This window comes from Anomaloglossus baeobatrachus, chromosome 12 (assembly GCF_048569485.1).
Source record: "Anomaloglossus baeobatrachus isolate aAnoBae1 chromosome 12, aAnoBae1.hap1, whole genome shotgun sequence".
Taxonomy (NCBI): domain Eukaryota; kingdom Metazoa; phylum Chordata; class Amphibia; order Anura; family Aromobatidae; genus Anomaloglossus; species Anomaloglossus baeobatrachus.
This window is the reverse complement of record NC_134364.1, coordinates 72155326-72178668: the sequence shown is the minus strand read 5'-3', so window position 1 is coordinate 72178668 and position 23343 is coordinate 72155326. Positions and strand designations below refer to the sequence as shown.

At 52.0% G+C, this 23343-nt stretch overlaps 1 protein-coding gene across 1 annotated transcript in view; it reads right to left on the bottom strand.

The window, feature by feature from the left end:
* Positions 1-23343, bottom strand: part of ATG2B (autophagy related 2B) — a 115592-nt gene that overhangs the window by 82468 nt on the left and 9781 nt on the right. Inside the window, exons 11-14 of the mRNA XM_075331052.1 lie at positions 22463-22724; positions 22193-22343; positions 474-566; positions 165-353 (exon numbers count right to left, since the gene is read on the bottom strand). Of these exons, the coding sequence (XP_075187167.1) occupies positions 165-353; positions 474-566; positions 22193-22343; positions 22463-22724 (695 nt within the window). The remainder of the gene's footprint in view (positions 1-164; positions 354-473; positions 567-22192; positions 22344-22462; positions 22725-23343) is intronic.

Sequence of the window (23343 nt, the reverse complement as noted above, 5' to 3'; positions counted from 1 at the left end):
AATAGCGGGACCACAACAACCTGCCGCCTTAGATAACCCATTCCAGTCGTCATTTCTTGCACATCTGTTTTCCCTGTGTCCTTCTGGTCCCTGACCTGTGGCCATCCACGGTGCATTGTTACAGATATCCTCGCGGTATGGACACTCGCTGTATGGACACTCACCAGACTAATGTGCTTGTTGTAGGACGTGAAGAGATGAGACGTCATCATTTCTACGGTTCCCAACTTCTGCGCCTGCAGCAGCGAATTTAATCTATCTACAATGGTGATATCGAGCTCACAGGAGGCGGCCGACAGCTGGACGAGCAGCTCCGACCTCTGCGGAAGGGAACTCAGGCGCCCAGAACTGCCCTACAGAAAGGAGGAAAATGGGGTTACAGAAAACTGGGCCTGGACTCATCTAAACCCGAACCCTGCCAGGAGGAAAAAAGTTAGTTTCCTCCAGGAAGCTCAGGAACAGAGATGCCTTACCTGGGCTCCGCGGTTCTCCGAATGCTTGTAGTGCAAGTGAACGCACGGCGACACCCGGCAGTCCGGATCTGAGTCCATGGTAAATTTCAGCAGCTTAAATAAAAAAAAAAAAAAAAATTAAAGAGCCAAATACAAATCTGAGATGCAAAAGCCGCTCCTACCCGGTGCTGTGCAAATACCCAGCCGTGCAAGGAGTCATAGACTAAAAATGTCTGCAACTTTAATACACTGCGAGTTTAATCCTCGGCGATTTCCACATCTCCGCTTACGATCAGTGAATAGAGAGGAACCAGACTGACATTTCGAGGCAGACGAGCCCTAGTCCGGCTTCTGGGGTATCAGACCTCCTTCCCGGGTCTCCGAGCCCAAGATCGGGCAGGTCATCTCCCATCTGCTTGGAGGACCTTGGCCCCCGGATGCTACAGCAACTACTCAGTTCCCATGATCACATCGTGGGTGCACTGAAGTAAATGGACACCCGCGTCGGGATCACACCACTTAAATGCCTTGGACATTTGCAGTTAAAAAAAAAAAAAAGACCCGGGGTGGTACCTTTAACTATATGTCATCCCCTCTCAAACTAATAGGTAATTCGTCACGAACAGAAAACTGTCTGCCTGTTGTACCCGGTTGTCTGCACAGAGCGGTCATGGATCCTCCTGGCAGCGATTCAGTTGACCCACCTTAGCATGGAGGCTTCTCATCCACTATGCTCTGTCGACAGGGCGGGACGGCCGATGTCATGCTGATTGACAGTCAGATCCCCCAATTAGGTAGCGAGGAACCGTCCGTCAATAAGTAGGACGCCGACCATCCCAACCCTGTTGTCAAAGCCAGTGGATGAGAAGCCCGTGCTCTGACGTGTCGTTGAATGGCTGGCAGGAGCGGTTACTGTGCCAAGGAGAACGGTGATGGGCACAACAGGCAAAAAACGGATTTTTGTGTACTCACCGTAAAATAGTTTTCTCTTAGCCATCATTGGGGGACACAGGATCATGGGTGTTATGCTGCCTATCCATAGGAGGACACTAAGTAGATGCAAAAGCATAGCTCCTCCTCTGCAGTATACACCCCCTGGCCGGGCCAGGCAGTCTCAGTTTTAGTACACAAGCAGTAGGAGAAAAAGAAAAAAAAAAGCAGTAAAAAAAAACTTCTCAACAGAGGAACATGAGAAAAGAAGAATCATAACCAAATAAGGTACTGAGAGAACCAAGGCCCCGCAGGGCAACAGGGTGGGTGCTGTGTCCCCCAATGATGGCTAAGAGAAAACGATTTTATGGTGAGTACACAAAAATCCGTTTTTCTCTGACGCCTCATTGGGGGACACAGGACCATGGGACATCCTAAAGCAGTCCATGGGTGGGAAACATAAAAAGACAACACAACCCAAGGACTAGGAACCAGTACCAGACAGCCTGGAGCGCCTACTGAGAGAGGTGCTCTACTGCCGTTTGCAGAATTTTCCTACCCTGATTTGCCTTAGTTGAAACCTGGGTATGGACTCTGTGATGCTTTGAAAAAGTATGTAGGCTAGACCAGGTCGCAGCCTTACACACCTGTTCCACTGAAGCCTGATGCCGAATGGCCCACGAAGCGCCAACTGCTCGAGTGGAATGAGCCCGCAGCCCACTAGGAATGGGCTTGAGCTGCAGTGCAGGCGGTAGACTTCCTGGATCGCAGAGCGAATCCAGCGAGCCAGTCGCCTTTGAAGCTGCCTGTCCCTTCTTAGGCCCCTCAGGAATGACGAACAAAGAGTCCGTTTTCCTAAAGGGGGCTGTCCTGGATATGTAATATCTGGGAGCTCTGACGAGGTCTAACGAATGCAGAGACCTTTCCACCCTATGAAATGGGTGTGGACAAAATGAAGGCAGAACAATGTCCTCGTTCAAATGAAACGGGGTAAGAACCTTTAGAAGGAAATCCGGAAGGGGGCGGAGAACCACCTTGTCCTGGTGAAAGATCAGGAAAGGCTTGCGGCAAGAGAGTGCTGCTAGCTCCGAAACCCGTCTGATGGACGTAATTGCCACCAGGAATGTTTCCTTCCAGGACAGAAGAGCAAGGGAGGATTCCTTGAGGGGTTCAAAGGGAGACCTCTGGAGACCGTCCAGAACGAGGTTGAGGTCCCATGGGTCCAGCGGCCGTTTGTACGGAGGAACTAGATGGGAAACGCCCTGGAGGAAGGTCTTGACTTGCGGTTTTTGAGCCAGGCGGGATTGGTAGAATATTGAGAGCGCTGAGACCTGCCCTTTAAGGGAACTGAGAGCAAACCCCGCTTGCAAGCCAGACTGTAGAAAGGCGAGAATTCTGGGGATGGCCAGAGGCATAGGCTGGACGTTAGTTTCTCTGCACCATGAAAGGAAATTTTCCACGTACGGTGGTAAATGCGGGATGAAGCAGGCTTTCGGGTGCTGACCATGGTGGAAATAACCGCGGGGGAGAATCACGCTCTTGTTAATACCCAGGTCTCAATGGCCATGCCGTCAGCTTCAGGGCTCTGGAGTTCTGATGGGAAATGGGCCCTTGGGTCAGCAAGTCTGGGATGTCTGGAAGGCGCCACGGTGCGTCTGTGAGCATTTATACTAATTCGGCGTACCAGGCGCGCCTGGGCCAGTCCGGTGCTATCAGTATCACCGGGACTCCCTCTGCCTTGATCTTTCTGATCACCCGCGGCAGCAGGGGTAGAGGTGGAAATATATAAGGCAGGCGGAAGTGGTGCCAGGAGCAGACTAGAGCATCCGCGCCGATGGACTGCGGGTCGCGTGACCTGGCTATAAACGCGTGTACCTTTGCATTCAACCTTGAGGGCATTAGGTCCACCTCTGGTGTGCCCCAGCGAGTGCAGATGTGTAGAAACACATCAGGGTGGAGAGACCATTCTCCGGCGGCCAGGCCTTGGCGACTTAGAAAGTCTGCTGCCCAGTTCTCTACCCCCGGTATGTGTACCGCTGATATCACTGATCCCGTCGAGTCGGCCCAGCTGAGGATCTTGTGGGCCTCGAGATAAGCCGCTTTGCTGCGGGTGCCCCCCTGCCGATTGATATAGGCTACAGTTGTCGCATTGTCCGATTGGACTCGAATCTGACGACCTGCTAGCAGAGGGCAGAACGCTCTGAGCACGAGGAAGATCGCGTGGAGTTCCAGGGTGTTTATGGGTAGGGAAGACTCCTGGGGCGTCCAACGTCCTTGAGCAGTGTGGTGCCGGTACACTGCTCCCCAGCCTAGGAGGCTGGCGTCCGTGGTCAGGACCAGCCAGTTCACTGGGAGAAAAGATCTCCCCTTCGATAGGGATGAGGACCGAAGCCACCAGCGGAGTGCGTACCTGACTGAAGGCGTCAGGTGAAGAAGTCTGTCCAGGGAGAAGGGGGCTCTTGTCCCAGGCCGCTAGAAGGGCTAGCTGCAGTGGGCGGAGGTGCAGTTGAGCAAAGGGTACTGCTTCCATAGCCGCCACCATCCTGCCGAGCACTTTCATGCTGAATCGAATGGAGCGAGACGGAGGACGTAGAAGGCAGCGTACCGCTCGTTGAAGAGCGGTCGCCTTGTCCTGAGGGAGAAGGATCAAGCCCCGACGGGTGTCCAGGGACATGCCCAGGAAGGTGATGGATCGTGATGGGACCGGAGATGATTTGTCCAGAATCACTAGCCACCCTAAGCGGGATAGGGTGTCCACAGTGATCTGTACGCTGGTTGAGCAGTTGCGGAAGGAGGGGGCCTTGAAGAGGAGGTCGTCCAAGTAAAGGAGAACGACCACTCCCCTAGCGGGAAGGACGCTCATGGCGGCCGCCATGACTTTGGAGAAGACCCTTGGTGCGGTGGCAAGGCCGAAGGCTAGAGCTACGAATTGAAAGTGGGAGTCCTGAATTGCAAAGCGGAGGAACTTTTGGTGATCTGGGGCGATGGGTATGTGCAGGTACGCGTCCTTGATGTCTATGGATGCGAGGAATTCCCCTTCGACCATGGATGCAATAATGGACCTTAGGGACTCCATTCTGAATCTCCGTACGTGCACATGCTTGTTCAGGTGTTTGAGGTCCAGGATGGGTCGAACTGACCCATCCTTTTTGGGGGCCACAAAGAGGTTGGAATAAAAACCCCCGTACTTCTCGTTGTCTGGTACAGGTATAATCACTCCTGCTGTTAGAACCGACTCGGGGGTCGGGTCCGAAATTCTATGTGGTAACCGGAAGACATAAGGTCTCCCACCCATTTGTCGTCTGAGGCGGCAGCCCAGATGTGTTGAAAGAGCCGCAGTCGACCTCCTACAATGAGTGTGTCTTCCGGGGCGCCGAAGGAGTCATGAGGGGGGAAAACGTCGTGGCCGAGTCTCCCTAGTCCTGGACTGTTTCGGTCTAGGCTGCCATGACGAAGTGGGTTTCGGGGAGAGCTGAGAAGGTCGGTCCCTGCGTAGTCCGCGGCTGGTGGCGTGGACAGCACGGGGTGTCGACCAACCAAATGAGTTCCGAAAGGAGCGGAACGAGGACTGTGGACGTCTGGTGAAGGACGTCCTGGACTTCAGCTGGGGGAGGGAGGTACTCTTTCCTCCCGTGGCGTCAGAAATGAGCTTGTCCAGACGTTCGCCAAACAATCGGTCTGGAAAAAAGGGGAGGCCCGTGAGAGACTTCTTGGAGGCAGAGTCCGCTCGCCATTGTCGGAGCCAGAGAACTCTACGGATGACTATGGTATTTGAGGCGGCAAACGCTGCGCAGGTAGCAGCGTCCATGGAGGCCTGCATGAGGTACTCCGCCGCAGCGGCAATTTGAGCTGTTACCTCTGTGAAGGTATGAGTGAACTGGGATTCCTCAAGCGAAGTGTTAAGGGAGTCTGCCCAGACCGAGATCGCCTTTGCGACCCACACAGAGGCAAAGGAGGGCGAGAGGGAGGAACCCGCAGCCTCAAAAGCAGAACGGGTGAGGTGCTTTACTTGTCTGTCGGGTCCTTGATGGAGGAACCATCGGGTAAAGACAGGAGCGTCTTTGTGGTAAGGCGGGAGACCGGGGGGGGGGGGGGGGGGGGTCGACCGAGGGCGGATCGGCCCAGCCCTTAGGGGCGGGTGATGCAAAAGGGTACCGGGACTCCATGAGTTTTCGGTTACCGAAGCGCCTGTCAGGCTTCTCCCTTTGCTTTGTGAGTATATCCTGAAACTCAGGGTGATCAGCGAAAACCTTTTGGGGTTTCCTTGCCCTCTTAAAAGGAGACCACATGGTCAGTGGTAGTGGATGGGGGATCCTCCACATGCAGAGTTTGGTTGATTGCTGCTATAAGGGAGTCTATTGCAGTTTGATCATCTGGGGAGGTTGAAACCAAGGAATCCTCCTGGTACAAACAGCATTCTCTCTCCTCCAGCTCATCAGAAGCCGTGGAGCGTGTGGGAGAGCCTGCCCTGTGTGCTCCCGAGGGAGAGCCCGCTGGAGACACCCGGCCGTGTGCTCTTTTCCTGATCCTTGCAACCGGTGAAGCATGCGCCTGGATTACCTCAGAAGGATCCTCCATAGGGGTATCCTCAGGCTGCGTTCCATCCAGGGACCCAGAAGGACATTGCATAACCAGAACCAGGTTCTGTGACAGTTTTTCCATGGATTGGGACAGAAACTGTGCCCATTCCGGTGGGCTGGGAGCCCTAGGCTCTGGGCTGACTGTTGCGGCGGTGGTGGCAGGGGGGTCTTGGAGGGCTATAGGGGCACAGGACTCACAGAGAGAAGGTGTGTTTACGTGGTAGCTCAACGTGGCAGGCAGTGCAGGCTGTATAATAGACTATGTGATCCTTAGCCCTCTTAGTGCCTTTTGAATTCTGCATGTTCCTGATAGGAGTATGCTAGGAGGGGGAGCAATGCTCAGCAGAGCTACAGTGAGCAGCACCTTACCAGAATCAGCCGATGGCTGGAGATCTTCCCACGCTTTCCGTGGGGGGGGCTTATCGCGGCCACGGGGGGCGGGTCTTAGCTCTAAGAGCGCGAAGAAGTAGTCAGTGTGCCCCCCCCTCCGCTGTGGGTAGTAAAAAACGGCGGGAAAGGAGCTTCTGATAGTTTTTCTCCCTCTAGTCAGCACACAGCGTGTCACTGGTGGTTATCAGCTGGCTTTTCTGCTAGATCAAATAAACAGAGCAGATAAACAGCGTGAGTCCCTGAACTCTGCGATTCTCTAGCCACCCCCTCCCCCTGCCACCGGGAAATTATCTGTGCAGGAGTTTGCAAACAGGAGGGACCCCCCCCCCCCCCCCAATCCCCCACCCACCCCACCCCACCCCACCCCACCCCCCACACCTCCTCCGGCCAGTAAGCTAGGGAAAAGTTAACACTGTGTTCAGGATTCCTGGGGCTTTCCTCCTTGCATTAGCCAGGGACTTTCTTATAATAAATACTGTATATTCAGCCCTGGGAGCCTTTCCTCCCTTTGTCTGGGAAACCAGTCAGGGGGATCTCACCTTAAACACTGCTTCAATCCAGGCAGTGACAATAGAGTCAGCTTGCTGTATCCGGTCACAACGGTCTCATATTCAACTCAGAGCCTGCAAAGAGGAGCTGAGGAATTGATGCCATATTCAACTCAGAGCCTGCAAAGAGGGGCTGAGGAATTGTGCCTCTGCCCTGGGCGTTGCTAAATCGGTGCCCAAGGAACCCGTCGTCCAGCCCAGGATCCAGTGTCGTGGGAGGGGGTACGTGTAGGCAACACTTCACGTTCCCACCCATTGATGGTAGTAGGATAATCGGTCCCAAAAGGAAACCGTCGCCCTCAAAAAATAACAAACCTTGAAAGGAAGTGCCTCCTATAGACACTAAGCTAAAACTGAGACTGCCTGGCCCAGCCAGGGGGTGTATACTGCAGAGGAGGAGCTATGCTTTTGCATCTACTTAGTGTCCTCCTATGGATAGGCAGCATAACACCCATAATCCTGTGTCCCCCAATGAGGCGCCAGAGAAAGGCCGTTAGCAATTAGGCACATTTTTTTTTTTCCTGAAAAGTCCTGGATTTCCCCTTTAAGTGGCTAAGCAGCAGAGATCAGAGTACGCTCAGATTGCTGATATTAGAGGTTGGTGCTGGCTGGATCAGCCCAAGCTATACACCCCATCGGACGTAGTACTTAAGGCGTTAAGTTTAGAAAGTTGCATAACCCACTATGTGAGCCCTATGGGCAGCAGTGCGGAGCATCTCAACAGAAAGTGAAGCATGCTGGGAGGTGTAGCTTCCAGCAGATGAATAGTTGTATGATGATTTCACAAAAAATGATGACAAAAATCACTAGAAGGCTGACATCACGCTAAAAAAGTTCTCCTCCCCAGCAGTATACACCCACCGACGGGCACGGAGATAATCAGGTAGTGAGAAAGCAGGAGAAACAGAAAGGTAAGAACACAGAAGAAATAAACGTAGTAAAACAGCAGAACATAACAACTGAATACAGGGGCGGGGGCTGTGTCCCCCAATGAAAATTTCAAGTGAGTACCTAAAAACCTCTTTTCTTCATCGCTTCATTGGGAGACACATGATACCATGGGATGTCCTAAAACAGTATGTAAGGGTGGGCACAGGATAGTACCCACAAGTCTAATCTCTGGTCACTGCTTCTTGCAGGATCCTTCCACAAAGGCGCACATCGGATGAAGCGTAGGAGTGAACCCTGTTGAACTTTGTGAAGGTATAAATAGACGACCAAGTTGCAGCCTAGCATAACTCCAAGATGGAGACCTGGTGACAGACGGCCCAAGAGGCTCCCACCGAGCGTGTGGGGTGAGCACATTCTGTCCTTATTCAGTAAGCTTTCAGGATGGCAGACCGGATCCAGCGGCAGGGCCGTATTTGGGGTTTTTGCTGCCCTAGGCACTGTCAGTGGTGGCGCCCCCTTCTGATCAGTCAGATTACGGGTATGTGCACACAGCTTTTTTTTTTTTTTTTTCCAGACAGATCCACCCTATAACCCGCCCAAAAAACCCAAACTCTAAATATTAAAGAAATGAACTCATACACTGCAGTGTAAAACGACTTGCTGTCCATATGTTCAGTCTTTGGAGTTTTTTTTAAGCGCGTCAGGTTTCCTCAGACATGAAGCGGCTGACAGTGACCGGTCCATTATATGGCGCCTGCTGCTTGGATGCCGCTTACTAGTTGTGACCGGCCATTATATGGCGGCTTCTGCTTGGATGCCGCTTACTAGTTGTGACCGGACATTATATGGCGGCTTCTGCTTGGATGCCGCTTACTAGTTGTGACCGGACATTATATGGCGGCTTCTGCTTGGATGCAGCTTACTAGTTGTGACCGGCCATTATATGGCGGCTTCTGCTTGGATGCCGCTTACTAGTTGTGACCGGCCATTATATGGCGGCTTCTGCTTGGATGCCGCTTACTAGTTGTGACCGGCCATTATATGGCGGCTTCTGCTTGGATGCAGCTTACTAGTTCATTTAAAAAAATAAGTAAAATCCAGTAGCTAAAAGATGTTGGAAAAAACAACCAAGAAGCCACAGCAAAAAAAATAAATATTTGCTTCAGGATAAAATGATGACTGTCCTAAAGTGTTTTCTGTCTGAATAACTCCGGGGGTTCACAGACCACTACAAGACGTGTGCACATTCCCTGATAGAGCCCAGAGCCTTCAGATAGTAGTTAAGACCTCCATACACATTAACCTAAAGTTGTCTAAACCCGCCAATATCGACAGGTTCTGCTGATAGCCCAATGTGACCAGGGGCTCTCAATTCTGATTGTCAGGGGAATAAGGATCCAGAATGTCCAATTACGGAGTGTAGATCCTATTATCCTCTAAATGATAAGCTGCTGTCGGAGATGTCCAGCAGCGGCTCTAATAAAGAACACAGAAACAATTGGCAGAATGAGTGCTCCTGTATATGGGAGAGCTGAGCAAGATAGCTGCCGGCCTAAAAATCAGACTATAGTGTATGGGGGCTTTAGTCTATTACTTATTCGGCTGACAGACATGGAGATAGCTGTATTTTTAGTCCAGCACGCTGACCCTATGTTTTAGGATCAAGACTGATAAGGTAAAGATTACAACAGCCACATGACTATCACCAGAACCACCATCAGTACAGTAATACATAACTAAAACCACACTACATACTATAATACGTAACCAAGTTATTCCCCATCCCAAGGATAGGGGGTAAGTTCCCAATGTGAGAAGAAGGGAATTTTGTTTACTTACCGTAAATTCCTTTTCTTCTAGCTCCAATTGGGAGACCCAGACAGTGGGTGTATAGCTACTGCCTCTGGAGGCCGCACAAAGAACTACACTTAAAAGTGTAAGGCCCCTCCCCTTCTGGCTATACACCCTCCCGTAGGAGTACGGATTCCTCAGTTTTAGTACCAAAGCAAGAAGGAGGAAAGCCAATAACAGTTTCAAAAACAAATTCAATCCGATAACAAGATCGGAGAACTTAAGAAACAACATGAACAACATGTGCACCCGAAAAACGAAACCCTAAGAACAAATAGGGCGGGTGCTGGGTCTCCCAATTGGAGCTAGAAGAAAAGGAATTTACGGTAAGTAAACAAAATTCCCTTCTTCTTTTTCGCTCCTAATTGGGAGACCCAGACAGTGGGACGTCCAAAAGCAGTCCCTGGGTGGGTAAAAAAAATACCACATGAACGGGCTGTCAGACAGCCTCTTCCTACAGGTGGGCCACCGCCGCCTGAAGGACCTGTCTACCTAGGCTGGCATCTGCCGAAGCGTAGGTATGCACTTGGTAGTGTTTGGTAAACGTGTGCAGACTCGACCAGGTAGCCGCCTGGCACACTTGCTGAGCCGTAGCCTGATGCCGCAATGCCCAGGACGCACCCACGGCTCTGGTAGAATGGGCCTTCAGTCCAGATGGAATCGGAAGCCCAGCAGAACGGTATGTGTGAAGAATTGGTTCCTTGATCCACCGCGCCAGGGTGGATTTGGAAGCTTGCGATCCCTTATGCTGACCAGCGACTAGGACAAAGAGCGCATCAGAACGGCGTAGAGGCGCCGTGCGAGAAATGTAAATCCTGAGTGCTCTCACCAGGTCCAACAGATGTAAACCCTTTTCAAATTGGTGAACTGGATGCGGACACAAAGATGGCAAAGTGATATCCTGATTGAGATGAAAGGAAGAAACCACCTTGGGAGAAAACTCTGGAATTGGACGCAGTACTACCTTGTCTTGGTGAAACACCAGGAAGGGAGATTTGCAAGATAACGCCGCTAGCTCGGACACTCTTCGAAGAGACGTGACCGCCACAAGAAAAACTACCTTTTGTGAAAGCCGAGAAAGGGGAACCTCTTTCAAAAGGCTCGAAAGGCGGCTTCTGGAGAGCAAGGAGAACCTTGTTCAGATCCCAGGGTTCCAATGGTCGTCTGTAAGGAGGAACGATATGACAAACTCCTTGGAGAAACGTGCGTACTTTAGAAAGCCGTGCCAAGCGCTTCTGAAAGAATACGGATAGCGCGGAGACTTGACCCTTAAGAGAGCTAAGCGACAAACCTTTTTCCAACCCAGACTGCAGGAAGGAAAGAAAAATTGGCAATGCAAATGGCCAGGGAGAAAACCCTTGAGCCAAGCACCACGCTAAGAATATCTTCCACGTCCTGTGATAGATCTTAGCTGAGGATGGTTTTCTAGCCTGTCTCATTGTGGCAACAACTTCATGAGATAAACCTGAGGCCGCTAGGATCCAGGACTCAATGGCCACACAGTCAGGTTCAGGGCCGCAGAATTCAGATGGAAAAACGGCCCTTGAGACAGCAAATCTGGACGGTCTGGTAGTGCCCACGGTTGGCCTACCGTGAGATGCCACAGATCCGGGTACCACGACCTTCTTGGCCAGTCTGGAGCGACGAGTATGGCTCGATGGCAGTCGGACTTGATTTTCCGGAGAACTCTGGGTAACAATGCTAGAGGTGGGAACACATAGGGGAGTCGGAATTGCGACCAATCCTGAACCAAGGCGTCTGCCGCCAGCGCTCGGTGATCGTGAGACCGTGCCATGAAAACTGGGACCTTGTTGTTGTGCCGTGACGCCATCAGATCGACGTCCGGCGTCCCCCAGCGGCAACAGATCTGCTGAAACACGTCCGGGTGAAGGGACCATTCTCCTGCGTCCATGCCCTGGCGACTGAGAAAGTCTGCTTCCCAGTTTTCCACGCCTGGGATGTGAACTGCGGATATGGTGGACGCTCTGCTTTCCACCCACGTCAAAATCCGCTGGACTTCTTGAAAAGCTTGGCGACTGCGTGTTCCCCCTTGGTGGTTGATGTACGCCACCGCCGTGGAATTGTCTGACTGAATCCGAATCTGCTTGCCTTCCAGCCATTGTTGGAAGGCTCGCAGGGCAAGATAGATTGCTCTGATTTCCAGAACATTGATCTGCAGGGTGGACTCTTCCTGAGTCCACGTCCCCTGAGCCCTGTGGTGGAGAAACACCGCTCCCCACCCTGATAGGCTCGCATCTGTCGTGACCACTGCCCAGGACGGGGGAAGGAACGACTTTCCCTGTGACAATGAGTTGGGGAGAAGCCACCAACGCAGAGAGTCCTTGGCAGTCTGAGAGAGGGAGACAGTCCTGTCGAGGGACGTCGATTTCCCATCCCATTGGCGTAGAATGTCCCATTGTAGAGGGCGCAGATGAAACTGTGCGAACGGGACCGCCTCCATTGCTGCTACCATCTTTCCTAGAAAATGCATGAGGCGCCTCAGTGAGTGCGACTGGCTCTGAAGGAGAGATTGCACTCCAGTCCGTAGCGAGCACTGCTTGTCCAGTGGAAGCTTCACTATCGCTGATAGAGTATGAAACTCCATGCCAAGATAAGTCAGAGATTGGGTCGGGGTTAGATGAGACTTTGGAAAGTTGATAATCCACCCGAAAGTCTGGAGAGTGTCTAGCGCCACCTTCAGACTGTGTTGGCATGCCTCTTGAGAGGGTGCCTTTATAAGCAGGTCGTCTAGATACGGGATGACCGAGTGACCCTGCGAGTGCAGAACAGCTACTACTGCTGCCATGACTTTGGTGAAGACCCGGGGGGCTGTTGCCAGACCGAAAGGTAACGCTACGAACTGTAGGTGCTCGTCGTGTATGACGAAGCGTAGGAAACGCTGATGCTCTGGTGCAATCGGCACGTGGAGATACGCATCTTTGATATCTATTGATGCTAGAAAATCTCCTTGAGAGATTGAGGCTATGACGGAGCGTAGGGATTCCATCCGGAACCTCCTGACTTTTACGTGTCTGTTGAGCAACTTTAGATCCAGGACGGGTCGATACGATCCGTCCTTTTTTGGGACCACAAACAGATTGGAGTAAAAACCGTGACCTTGTTCCTGAAGAGGGACGGAGGTCACCACTCCTTCCGCCTTTAGAGCGGCCACCGCCTGCAACAGAGCATCGGCTCGGTCTGGTGGTGGAGAAGTTCTGAAGAAACGAGTTGGCGGACGAGAACTGAACTCTATCCTGTACCCGTGAGCCAGAATATCTCCCACCCAACGGTCTTTGACGCTTGCCAGCCAAATGTCGCCAAAGTGGGACAGCCTCCCACCGACCGCGGGTGTGGGAATCGGAGACCGCAAGTCAGGAGGACGCCGTCTTGGCAACGGTTCCTCCGGCTGGCCTTTTTGGGCGTGACTGAGACCTCCAAGAATCTGAGCGTCTCTGGTCTTTTTGAGTCTTTTTTGACGAGGCGAATTGGGACCTGCCCGGTCCTCGAAAGGACCGATAACCAGACTGACCCCTCCTCTGTTGGGGTTTGTTTTGTCTGTGTTGCGGTAAGGAAGAGTCCTTACCCTTGGAGTGTTTGATGATTTCATCCAAACGTTCTCCAAACAATCGGTCACGAGAAAAAGGCAAATTGGTTAAGCACTTCTTGGAATGAGAATCTGCTTTCCAATGTCTCAACCACAGGGCCCTACGCAAAACAACGGAGTTGGCTGACGCCACTGCCGTGCGGCTTGTAGCGTCAAGAACAGCATTAATCGCGTACGACGCGAATGCCGCCATTTGCGAGGTCAATGGTGCTACCTGCGGGGCAAATGCCCGTGTGACTGAGTCGACTCGCGCAAGCCCGGCCGTGATAGCTTGGAGTGCCCATACGGCCGCAAAAGAAGGCGCTAATGACGCTCCAATCGCTTCATAGATGGATTTCAGCCAGAGCTCCATCTGCCTGTCAGTGGCATCTTTAAGTGCCGCTCCATCTTCAACTGCAACCAAGGATCTAGCTGCAAGCCTGGAAATTGGAGGATCCACTTTTGGACACTGGGTCCAACCCTTGACCACTTCAGTGGGAAAAGGGTAGCGTGTATCTTTAAGCCGTTTAGGAAAACGCCTTTCAGGATAAGCGTGAGGTTTCTGGATTGCGTCTCTAAAGTCAGCGTGGTCCAGAAAAGTGCTTAATGTACGCTTAGGGTATCTGAAATGGATTCTCTCGTGCTGCGAAGCTGACTCCTCTACAAGAGGAGCTGGTGGGGAAATATTTAACATCTTATTGATGTTAAATATAAGATCATTAACTATGGCGTCACCATCTGGTGCATCTAGATTGAGAGCGGTCCCAGGATCAGAATCCTGATCAGTTACGTCCGCCTCATCACCCATAGATTCATCTCGCTGGGAACCTGACCATTGAGATGAATGTGAAGGCCCGTCATAGCGAGCCCGCTTAGGCTGCCCGGGGCCATCGTCCGAGTCAGAGTCTTCACCCTGAGGTGTAGATGCCCGTCCCGGAGCTTGGAGGTAATTGAGCTGAGGGGGACCAGGGGGCAATGATTGCACAGTGTCCGTGGCCTGAAGTACAGGCCTAGCTCGCAATGTGTCAAGAATTTGTGACATAGTGAGAGACATTCTGTCAGCAAAAGCTGCAAACTCAGTTCCTGTCACCTGGACAGCATTCACAGGTGGTACACCCTGGGTCACGTCCAGCAGAGGTCCCGACTGTGCAAGCGCCGCAGGGGCCGAGCACTGCACACAATGGGGGTCCGTGGAGCCTGCCGGTAGAAAAGTCCCACATGCGGTGCAGGAAGCATATAATGTCTGTGCTTTGGCACCCTTGCGTTTTACGGACGACATGCTGCTGGCTCTCTGCAATGTGAGAGAGTCTATAGCCAAAGGGCGACCAGCGCTATGTAATACCAAGTATTTGTAGAAACAAAATACTAAGAATACTACTGGCACAAGAGGGGGTGAGCCCTGAGGGCTGCTTACCGCCCGCTGAATAGCGGGTAAGAGGCGTAGAATTCCTTGTCTGGGTCTCCCCGGCTCCCCTCTGCAGCTCAGCGTGTCAGCAGGAATGGCTGCCGGCGTCTGTGGAGAGGGGCGGTCCGTGGGAGTTTCCAAACAAAAGTGCGGGAAACAGTGTCACCTCTGTGCCGACTGTGAGGGCTGGAGTATGTAAAAACGACTCCAGCCCTCAGCGCTGATGCCTTGGCCAGCGTCCCGCCCCTCTCCTGACTGGCAGGTCTGGGGGCGGGAACGAACGGAAGCAGGCCGCAAAAGCCGGGGACTCGAGTTATCAGCGCGGCCGCCGTAAAAGCGCGGGCCGCGCTGAAGTCCCCGGCGCACCACAAGTGCCAGCCGCGCCAGCGGCCGGCGCGACCGATTCCTAGAAGTGGCCAGCGTCCCGCCCCTCTCCTGACTGGCAGGTCTGGGGGCGGGAACGAACGGAAGCAGGCCGCAAAAACCGGGGACTCTAGTTATCAGCGCGGCCGCCGTAAAAGCGCAGGCCGCGCTGAAGTCCCCGGCGCACTACAAGTGCCAGCCGCGCCGCAGTCCCAGCGGCCGGCGCGACCGATTCCCATAAGTGTGCCTGCTTCAGCGAAGCTGAATGAGGCCATGGCACAAGCGCCGCAGCGCTGATGTCCCCCGGCGCACTACAACACCCAGCATGCTGCGGTGTGAGCGCCAAATGCACGGGGACACAGAGTACCTTGAGGAAGCAGGGCCATGTCCCTGATGTACTCCGCTCCATCCAGCATCTTCTCCAGGGGCTGTAGATGGAGCACGGTCTCAGTGCCTGGAGACCGGTAAATCCCACTTCACCCAGAGCCCTGTAAAAAGGGATGGGGAAGGAATCAGCATGTGGGCTCCTGCCGCCGTACCCGCAATGGGTACCTCAACCTTACAAACACCTCCGACATACAGTGGGGTGAGAAGGGAGCATGCTGGGAGTCTGTATAGACCCTCTTTTCTTCCATCCGACATAGTCAGCAGCTGCTGCTGACTAAAAACAATGGAGCTATGCGTGCGTGTCTGACCTCCTGCGCACAAAGCTAAAACTGAGGAATCCGTACTCCTACGGGAGGGTGTATAGCCAGAAGGGGAGGGGCCTTACACTTTTAAGTGTAGTTCTTTGTGCGGCCTCCAGAGGCAGTAGCTATACACCCACTGTCTGGGTCTCCCAATTAGGAGCGAAAAAGAAAACCCCTTTAAAAGCAGCATTCACAGTGCAGCCAAAGATGGGAAACTGATTTATCTAAACAGTGTCCATCACCCGATGCACGAGCAAAAAACTTTCATTCGTCAGGTGAGATGATTTTTAAGCTGACTTAAAGGGAATCTGTCACCCCAAAATGACACCTAGACTGCAGAAATATTTATATGGGGGACATGATCTGTGGAGAAATAAACTCACCCATATAGTTCAGCTTAAAAGGAACTGGTCACAACCTTTAATATTAAACTGCTCCATTGTCTTGTTAGTCAGAAAATGTGCATCACTTACATTGCGTCACTAACAAGAGGGGGGGCAGTTTAAAATTGAAAAAGGGTGTAACAGGTTCCCTTTAATGTTCACTGAAAAAGCCACATTTGATATGAAAATGAGGACATTTCTGCACGGCCTAAGCCTGGTGCACCGATACCACCTAATATAGGAAAATACTAGCCAGGCCTTTGTCTTGATTAATAGTGATCCATTGGTGAGAGTGAGCACCGTAACACCAGATCTCCTGACTGCACCGCACCCAACACTGCGGCACCCTCCAAGCGTCAGTGCGGGTGTGCACACAACACTGGAGGAGCACAGCAGCACACTCCAAGCGTCAGTGCGGGTGTGCACACAACACTGGAGGAGCACAGCGGCACACTCCAAGCATCAGTGCGGGTGTGCACACAACACAGAAGGAGTACAGCGGCACACTCCAAGCGTCAGTGCATGTGTGCATCCAACACAGGAGGAGCACAGCGGCACACTCCAAGCGTCAGTGCGGGTGTGCACACAACACAGGAGGAGCACAGTGAGGAGGGGGACACTGCGCTGTGATGTGCTGTCTGCTCACTTCAACAACCTTCCTCATTGAATCGGCAGTCAAATACAGACAGCAACCAGGTGTCAGAACGTACCTGCATCACATTGCATGCACACACACGCGGACACTGCAGTCACATTGCATGCGCACCCACGCGGACACTGCAGTCACATTGCAGGCGCACCCACGCGGACACTGCAGTCACATTGCATGCGCACCCACGCGGACACTGAAGTCACATTGCATGCGCACCCACGCCGACACTGCAGTCACATTGCAGGCGCACCCACACTGACACTGAGTGCTACTCTGCTCCTCCAGTGTCAGGACACGTGCAGAAATGCTAAGTGATTTTAAACAGCACTGACTCACCTAAGGACGAGGGACTGTCTTTAATATGCAAATAGGACGGTGCACATCTGCACCAAGACATCGGCCGCACCAGGGGGGACAGAACAGTTTGCATATATATAATATTAAGGTAAAACTGTACATGCCAGAGCGACGTCCCCTGTATAAATGTGTCTGCAGATTAATTGCCATTTTGGGAGTAAAAGTAAAATGTCATTGCTCTTAGCAACACATTGTCCTGCGTCTCCCAAGACTGCCCTCTTGTCTGGTCTGCTGCAGCACATACTGCAATGGTGCCCGTATAGGGAATCTGTCACCAGGTTTTGCTCCCCCATCTGAGAGCAGCATAATGTAGAGACAGAGCCCCTGATTCCAGCGATGTGTCACTTACTGAGCTGTTTGCTGTCGTTTTCTCTGCTGCAGATCTCGCAGTTATACAGAATATGCTGGACTACCTGCAGCACACCAAGTAGTCCTGTAATGATAACTACTGCTGATTAAACAGTGATGTTATCAAAACTACACTAAGCAGCCCAGTAAGTGACAACACTGGAATCAGGATCTCTGCCCCTACATTATGCTGCTCTCAAATTAGGTGGCAAAAACCTGGTGACAGACTCATAATTCTCACTAAAGAGTAACCACCCTAAGTAAGCCTAAGGCTGTGCCCAAGAATAAATAACTGCCCATCACTGAGCTCACAGCACAAAGAATGACCCCACACCGTGTCACTTACAGTATACAGCCTCCACATTCTCTCCTATAACATTTCCACTACACTGCCCCCTCAAATGAAAACCCCCACTGTCCTCACCACTGAATTATACCCTCCAGACCTTCCTCATTTATGAACTATGACCTCCACTGTCCCCACCTCTCCATGCAGCCCCCACTTCACTGTCCCCCTCATGATGTCCCCACTCTATAATGAGCCTTATGCTTCGCATTATGTATACCCAGCCCTTCCAGGCTCCTAACTGAGCGCTCCCCATGCTGCCCCTTCTCCATATCAAGCCCCCTCCATACCAAGCCCACCATGGTTACCCTTCCATACAGAGTACCCCCCATGCTTTCCCATTCTCCATACCATGCCTCCCCCCGTGCTACCCCATTCTCCATACCATGCCCCCCCCCGTGCTACCCCATTCTCCATACCATGCCTCATTCTCCATACCATGCCCCCCCCCATGCTACCCCATTCTCCATGCCATGCCTCTCATTCTAAATACTGTAACTCCCATTTGCTATACTGTCCACCACCCTCCCTCATTTTCCCTCCCCCCCCCCATTTTCCCATTCTGCTCCATCCCCCATGCTGCGCCCCCACATCATGCTCCATCCCCATGTTGCGCCCCCACATCCTCCATGTTGCGCCCCCACATCATGCTTCATCCCCCCCATCCTCCATGTTGCGCCCCCACATCATGTTCCATCCCCCCATCCTCCATGTTGCGCCCCCATATCATGTTCCATCCCCCCATCCTCCATGTTGCGCCCCCATATCATGTTCCATCCCCCCATCCTCCATGTTGCGCCCCCATATCATGTTCCATCCCCCCATCCTCCATGTTGCGCCCCCATATCATGTTCCATCCCCCCATCCTCCATGTTGCGCCCCCATATCATGTTCCATCCCCCCATCCTCCATGTTGCGCCCCCATATCATGTTCCATCCCCCCATCCTCCATGTTGCGCCCCCATATCATGTTCCATCCCCCCATCCTCCATGTTGCGCCCCCATATCATGTTCCATCCCCCCATCCTCCATGTTGCGCCCCCATATCATGTTCCATCCCCCCATCCTCCATGTTGCGCCCCCATATCATGTTCCATCCCCCCATCCTCCATGTTGCGCCCCCACATCCTGTTCCATCCCCTCATCCTCCATGTTGCGCCCCCACATCCTCCGGCATCCCCCCTTCCCCCCCCGGGTTGCTTGTTCGGCGCTGTCTTCGGCTGTAAAGCGCTTACCTGCTCCAGGCGGCAACTCCCGGCGGCTGCACCTCCCGTTCTCCGCGGTGGTGGTGGCGGTGGCAGGATCATCATCTCATCTTCCTCGGCGGCGGCTCCATGTCCCGTCCTCCTCTGCGCGGCGCTGCCTCACGCTCCTGTGACCTCTGCACAGTGAGCGCACGGCAGCACGTCGGGGCGGGGAGCTGATTCCAGCTCCTCTGACCCCGGAAGTAAGTGCCGGCACGCTCAGAGTGTCATTTATATTCGCGTGTTATAGACGCGACTATAAATGACTGTGCGCTCCCTCCCTCCTCCAAAAAGGCGCCGGATTTAATAAAGAGTTTGGAGGAGGGAGGAAGATTTAAAAAAAAAAATTTTTTTTTTTTTTTTAAATTTTGGTTTGGGCGCCGCCCCCCTGCAAGGCGCCGCCCTAGGCACGTGCCCTCAAGTGCCTAATGGCAAATACGGCCCTGTCCAGCGGGCAATGGTGGATCTGGAGGCAGGAAGGAATCTGAAAGGACCATCCGAAATCACGAAGAGAGTCTGCTCGTCTGAAAGGTGCCATTCTACAGAGGTGGAAGCGAAGTGCTCTCACGTGGTCCAGGTTATGGAGTGATTGTTCCCGAAGGTGAGAATGAGACGGGCAGAAGGAAGGGAGAACAATGACCTCGTTATGGTGAAAGGAAGAAATCTGATGTAAAAGAACCTTGTGTCCTGATGGAAGACCACATAGAGAGAGAGGCAGGAGAAAGCCACGAGTTCAGACACTCGCCTGATCAGTGATGGCTATCAAGAAGGAAACATTCCAGGAGAGGTAGGAAAAGGAAACTTCTCAGAGTGGTTCACAGGAGACCTCTGAAGGACATTTAGAATGAGGTTAAGGCTTTACAGAAGAACGGTAAGGAGGCGCACAATGTGCAACCCCTTGAAGGAAGGTCTTGACCTGAGGATGACACACAAGGCTTCTCTGAAAAAGAGAACTGAAAAGGGGCAGAGACATGACCCATAAGCGAGCTAAGGCCTGTGTCCCACTTGTGATTGCCTCGCATGTATCTCGAGCACGTTTTGCGGTGCATCACCTCACATGCATCTCTATGCAGCCAACCCGCTCCTGTGAGCAGAGTGTGAGTCCATGACAGGTGATGCACCACAAAACTCGCACGAGATACACGCGAGGCAATCCCAAGTGGGACACCGGCCTAAGAGAAAAAGACGACTCAAGACCCGACTGCAGGAAGGACAGCAGGGACGGTAAAGAGAAGACCATGTGAGCGATCTGATTGGTTTTGCACCAGCAGAACAAGGCCTTCCATGTACAATGATATAAAAAAGATGAAAGACTTCCTCGTCTTGATCATCCTCTGGGCAATCTGATCAGAGACCAGAAGATCTCAAAACTGCGGCTTCAACAGCAATGTCTGTTAAATTGAGCAACATAATTCTGGTGGAAGAGGGGACCCTGGGAAAGGAGATCTGGAAGACCGTAATCTCCACGAGGAGGTGGACTAACTCTGTGTACCAAGGTCTTCTGAGCCAAGCTGGTGCCATGAGTATGACAGCCACCCCTTCAGGGTGCTCCACATGCTGCGACATCGCTAGCGATCTCGTCAGCGATGTGACATGCCAGATCGCAGATAAGATTTGCCGATATCGCACAGAGGTCATTTTTTGTAGCGCCGGTCACATGGGCGATCTCGGAAAATCGTATGTGTGATCTGGCGTGTTACATCGCTAACGAGATCACTAGATGTCGCAGCGTGTAAAGCACCCTTTCCGCCTCGATATTTTTGATCAGCCTGACGGTTTCAGGGACCACTCTCCCGCGGTGAGGCCCTCTGTACTGAGAAAGTCGGCGGCCCAGTTGTCCACTCCGGGAAGGTGAACAGCTGAGATTGCTGGTACATTCCGTTTGGCATATGACTGCATCTGAGAAACTTCTGACATCACTGCTCATTTTTGAGGTCCTCCACGGTGATTGATGTTTGCCACTGCCGTTGCATTGTCGGACTGGACGTCTGAACAGAAGATCCTGCCAGAGCAGGGGAGCCAGGAGGATTGCTCTGAGCTCCAGGATGTTGATGGCAAGAGACAATTCCTGGACGTTCCATTGTCCGTGTACCATAAGGTTCTGGAAGATGGCTCAGCAGTCAAGAAGACTGACATCCGTTGCTATATTCTTCTATTGAATCAGCAGGAATGATCTTCTGAGGGCGATGTGGGATTGTCTCCACCATTCCAAAGACTTCTGAATCATGGGAAGAAATACTACAAGCTGGTCCAAGGAGTGACTAAACTTGTCCCATCATGATAAGGGGAAAAGCTGAAGGGGGCGAGTGTGGAACTGAGCGAATGGGACTGCTTCCATTGCGGCCACCATCTTGCCCAGAACACTGAAGCAGAATCGGAGACCGCATGTAGAGGGACGTCTGAGGGAACAAAATTCCTCTTAGAAGGGCAAAGTACTTTACGTTAAGCAAAGAGACTCTTGCATGAGTGGTATCGAACAGCATTTCCAGTAAAACAATGCATTGGGCCGGGATCAGAGACAACTTTGCTCTGTTGATAACCAGCAGAGACAAGAAAGACTGTCCAGGGTGATCTGCAAACTCCTAAGACATGTGGAGGGGGGATAGGGGGTGGGGTGCGGTGGGGGGGTTTAGAGAGGAGCTTTGATTAGGATGTTGTCCAGGTAAGAGATGAGAATAACTCTGGTCTGAAGTATGGCCATGGGACCACAGGGGAGTCCCAAACACTATTGATGTGTTGGGGGTGGGGTGTCCTACTGGACAGGCCAGAGAATTAACATTACTGACACAAACCCTCACTGTGTGCTAAGTCTATAGGTGGGATGACAAAGTGACAACTCAACTTTGTAGCCCAAATACAAGCTGTTTCTGAAGAAAGGAATCATTAAAGAACAAAATCTAAAAAGGTAGAAATGAGGCGAAGGGAATAAGTTCTGTGTCTGCCTCCTACTGACACTAAAATTCATTATTTCTGGGCTGAGATAAGTCCTGTGTCTGCCTCCTACTGACACTAAGCTAAAATGCATTCTCTCAATGCCAGTTTGCGGGAGTACACTGCAGTGTCAGCATCCTATTGGCAGCAGCAGCTTCCTGTGAAGCTACAGCGAAAGGAGTATTATTCCTCCCTGTAGGTGAAGACCGTACACAAGTCTAACATTGCCTTGCTATAAGAAGTCCTTACCTCTGTGTACTGAGGAGGCGCAGACTGCGAGTCGCTGGGGAACAGACACTCCAGGAGCTCCGTCTGACCGATGCTCACATCCGTGCCGTAACAACGAGAGCCGCTCCGCTGCCGCTGCTCGTGGGAGATTTTTATTTGTGTCCCTATGAACCTGGTGGGAAAAAAGTTTCAAGGAAAGAAAGTGGGATTTTATAGGATACGATAAATCAAATCCAATGAGGTAAGCACTGCATCATCAGAGAGCCCAGTCCCTGCGTCACGCCTTTATACCTGAGGTGGTCATGTGTGCATGCTTCTGCAAAAACAGTGCGTAAAAAGCTAAAGTCGTTCTGTGCAAAAGTCTGCGGATCCAGCATCTCAATGCGGGTGAAGAAGCTCAGAGACAGGGGGGTCAGCGGATTGGGGCTGGATGTGCTCTCCGTTGGAGGCAGAGGGTCGATGTGAAGGACAGAGAAGGATAATGAGCCCAAGGCAAGTCTGAACACCAGCTCAGGCCGAGAGTCGTCCACCGAGACCGAGCGATTCGGTAATGCTGGAATAGAGAGCAATAGACAATTATATGGGCAGCCTAGAAAACACGTCCAAGGTACTGTACACCGGGTCAGGACAGCGGCTGGGACACTACTTTAAGTTTGGGTACAGGAGGAATAACACCATACTTGGCCATTATGTGAATTATATTATGCATTTTCACTACTTTTCCCCTCTGCAGGTCCCATCTCCATTTTACAATTGATTCTAAGCTAGTGGGAAGAGACCAAGTCTAATGAGGTCTCTAAATAGAGGGATTCTGGTTTTTTAGCACACAGAGAAACAGTGGCATGGACGACAATAAAACAGCAGTACTGAGCAGTGTAGCTATGAATCCAGCTCTGGGGTGAGGTAAGAGACTTGTTAGAAAGATCAGCACAATCTCTCTGCGTCTACCTTTGCCAGTATTTCTCACTTGGATTCTCATTACTTGTCCCCTCCTCTGTAGGAGCCGTAATCTGACATCATAGCTGTTTGTTGTTTTTTTTCTTTTGTACAGTAAATGGCGAGTTCAAGAGGCAGAAGTGAGAGTGAATAAGTGGCTCATAAGTGGAGAAAGCAGCAGATTTCTCTGATACGAAACATTACAAAGTTTCTTATAGTCACATGGACTAATGATC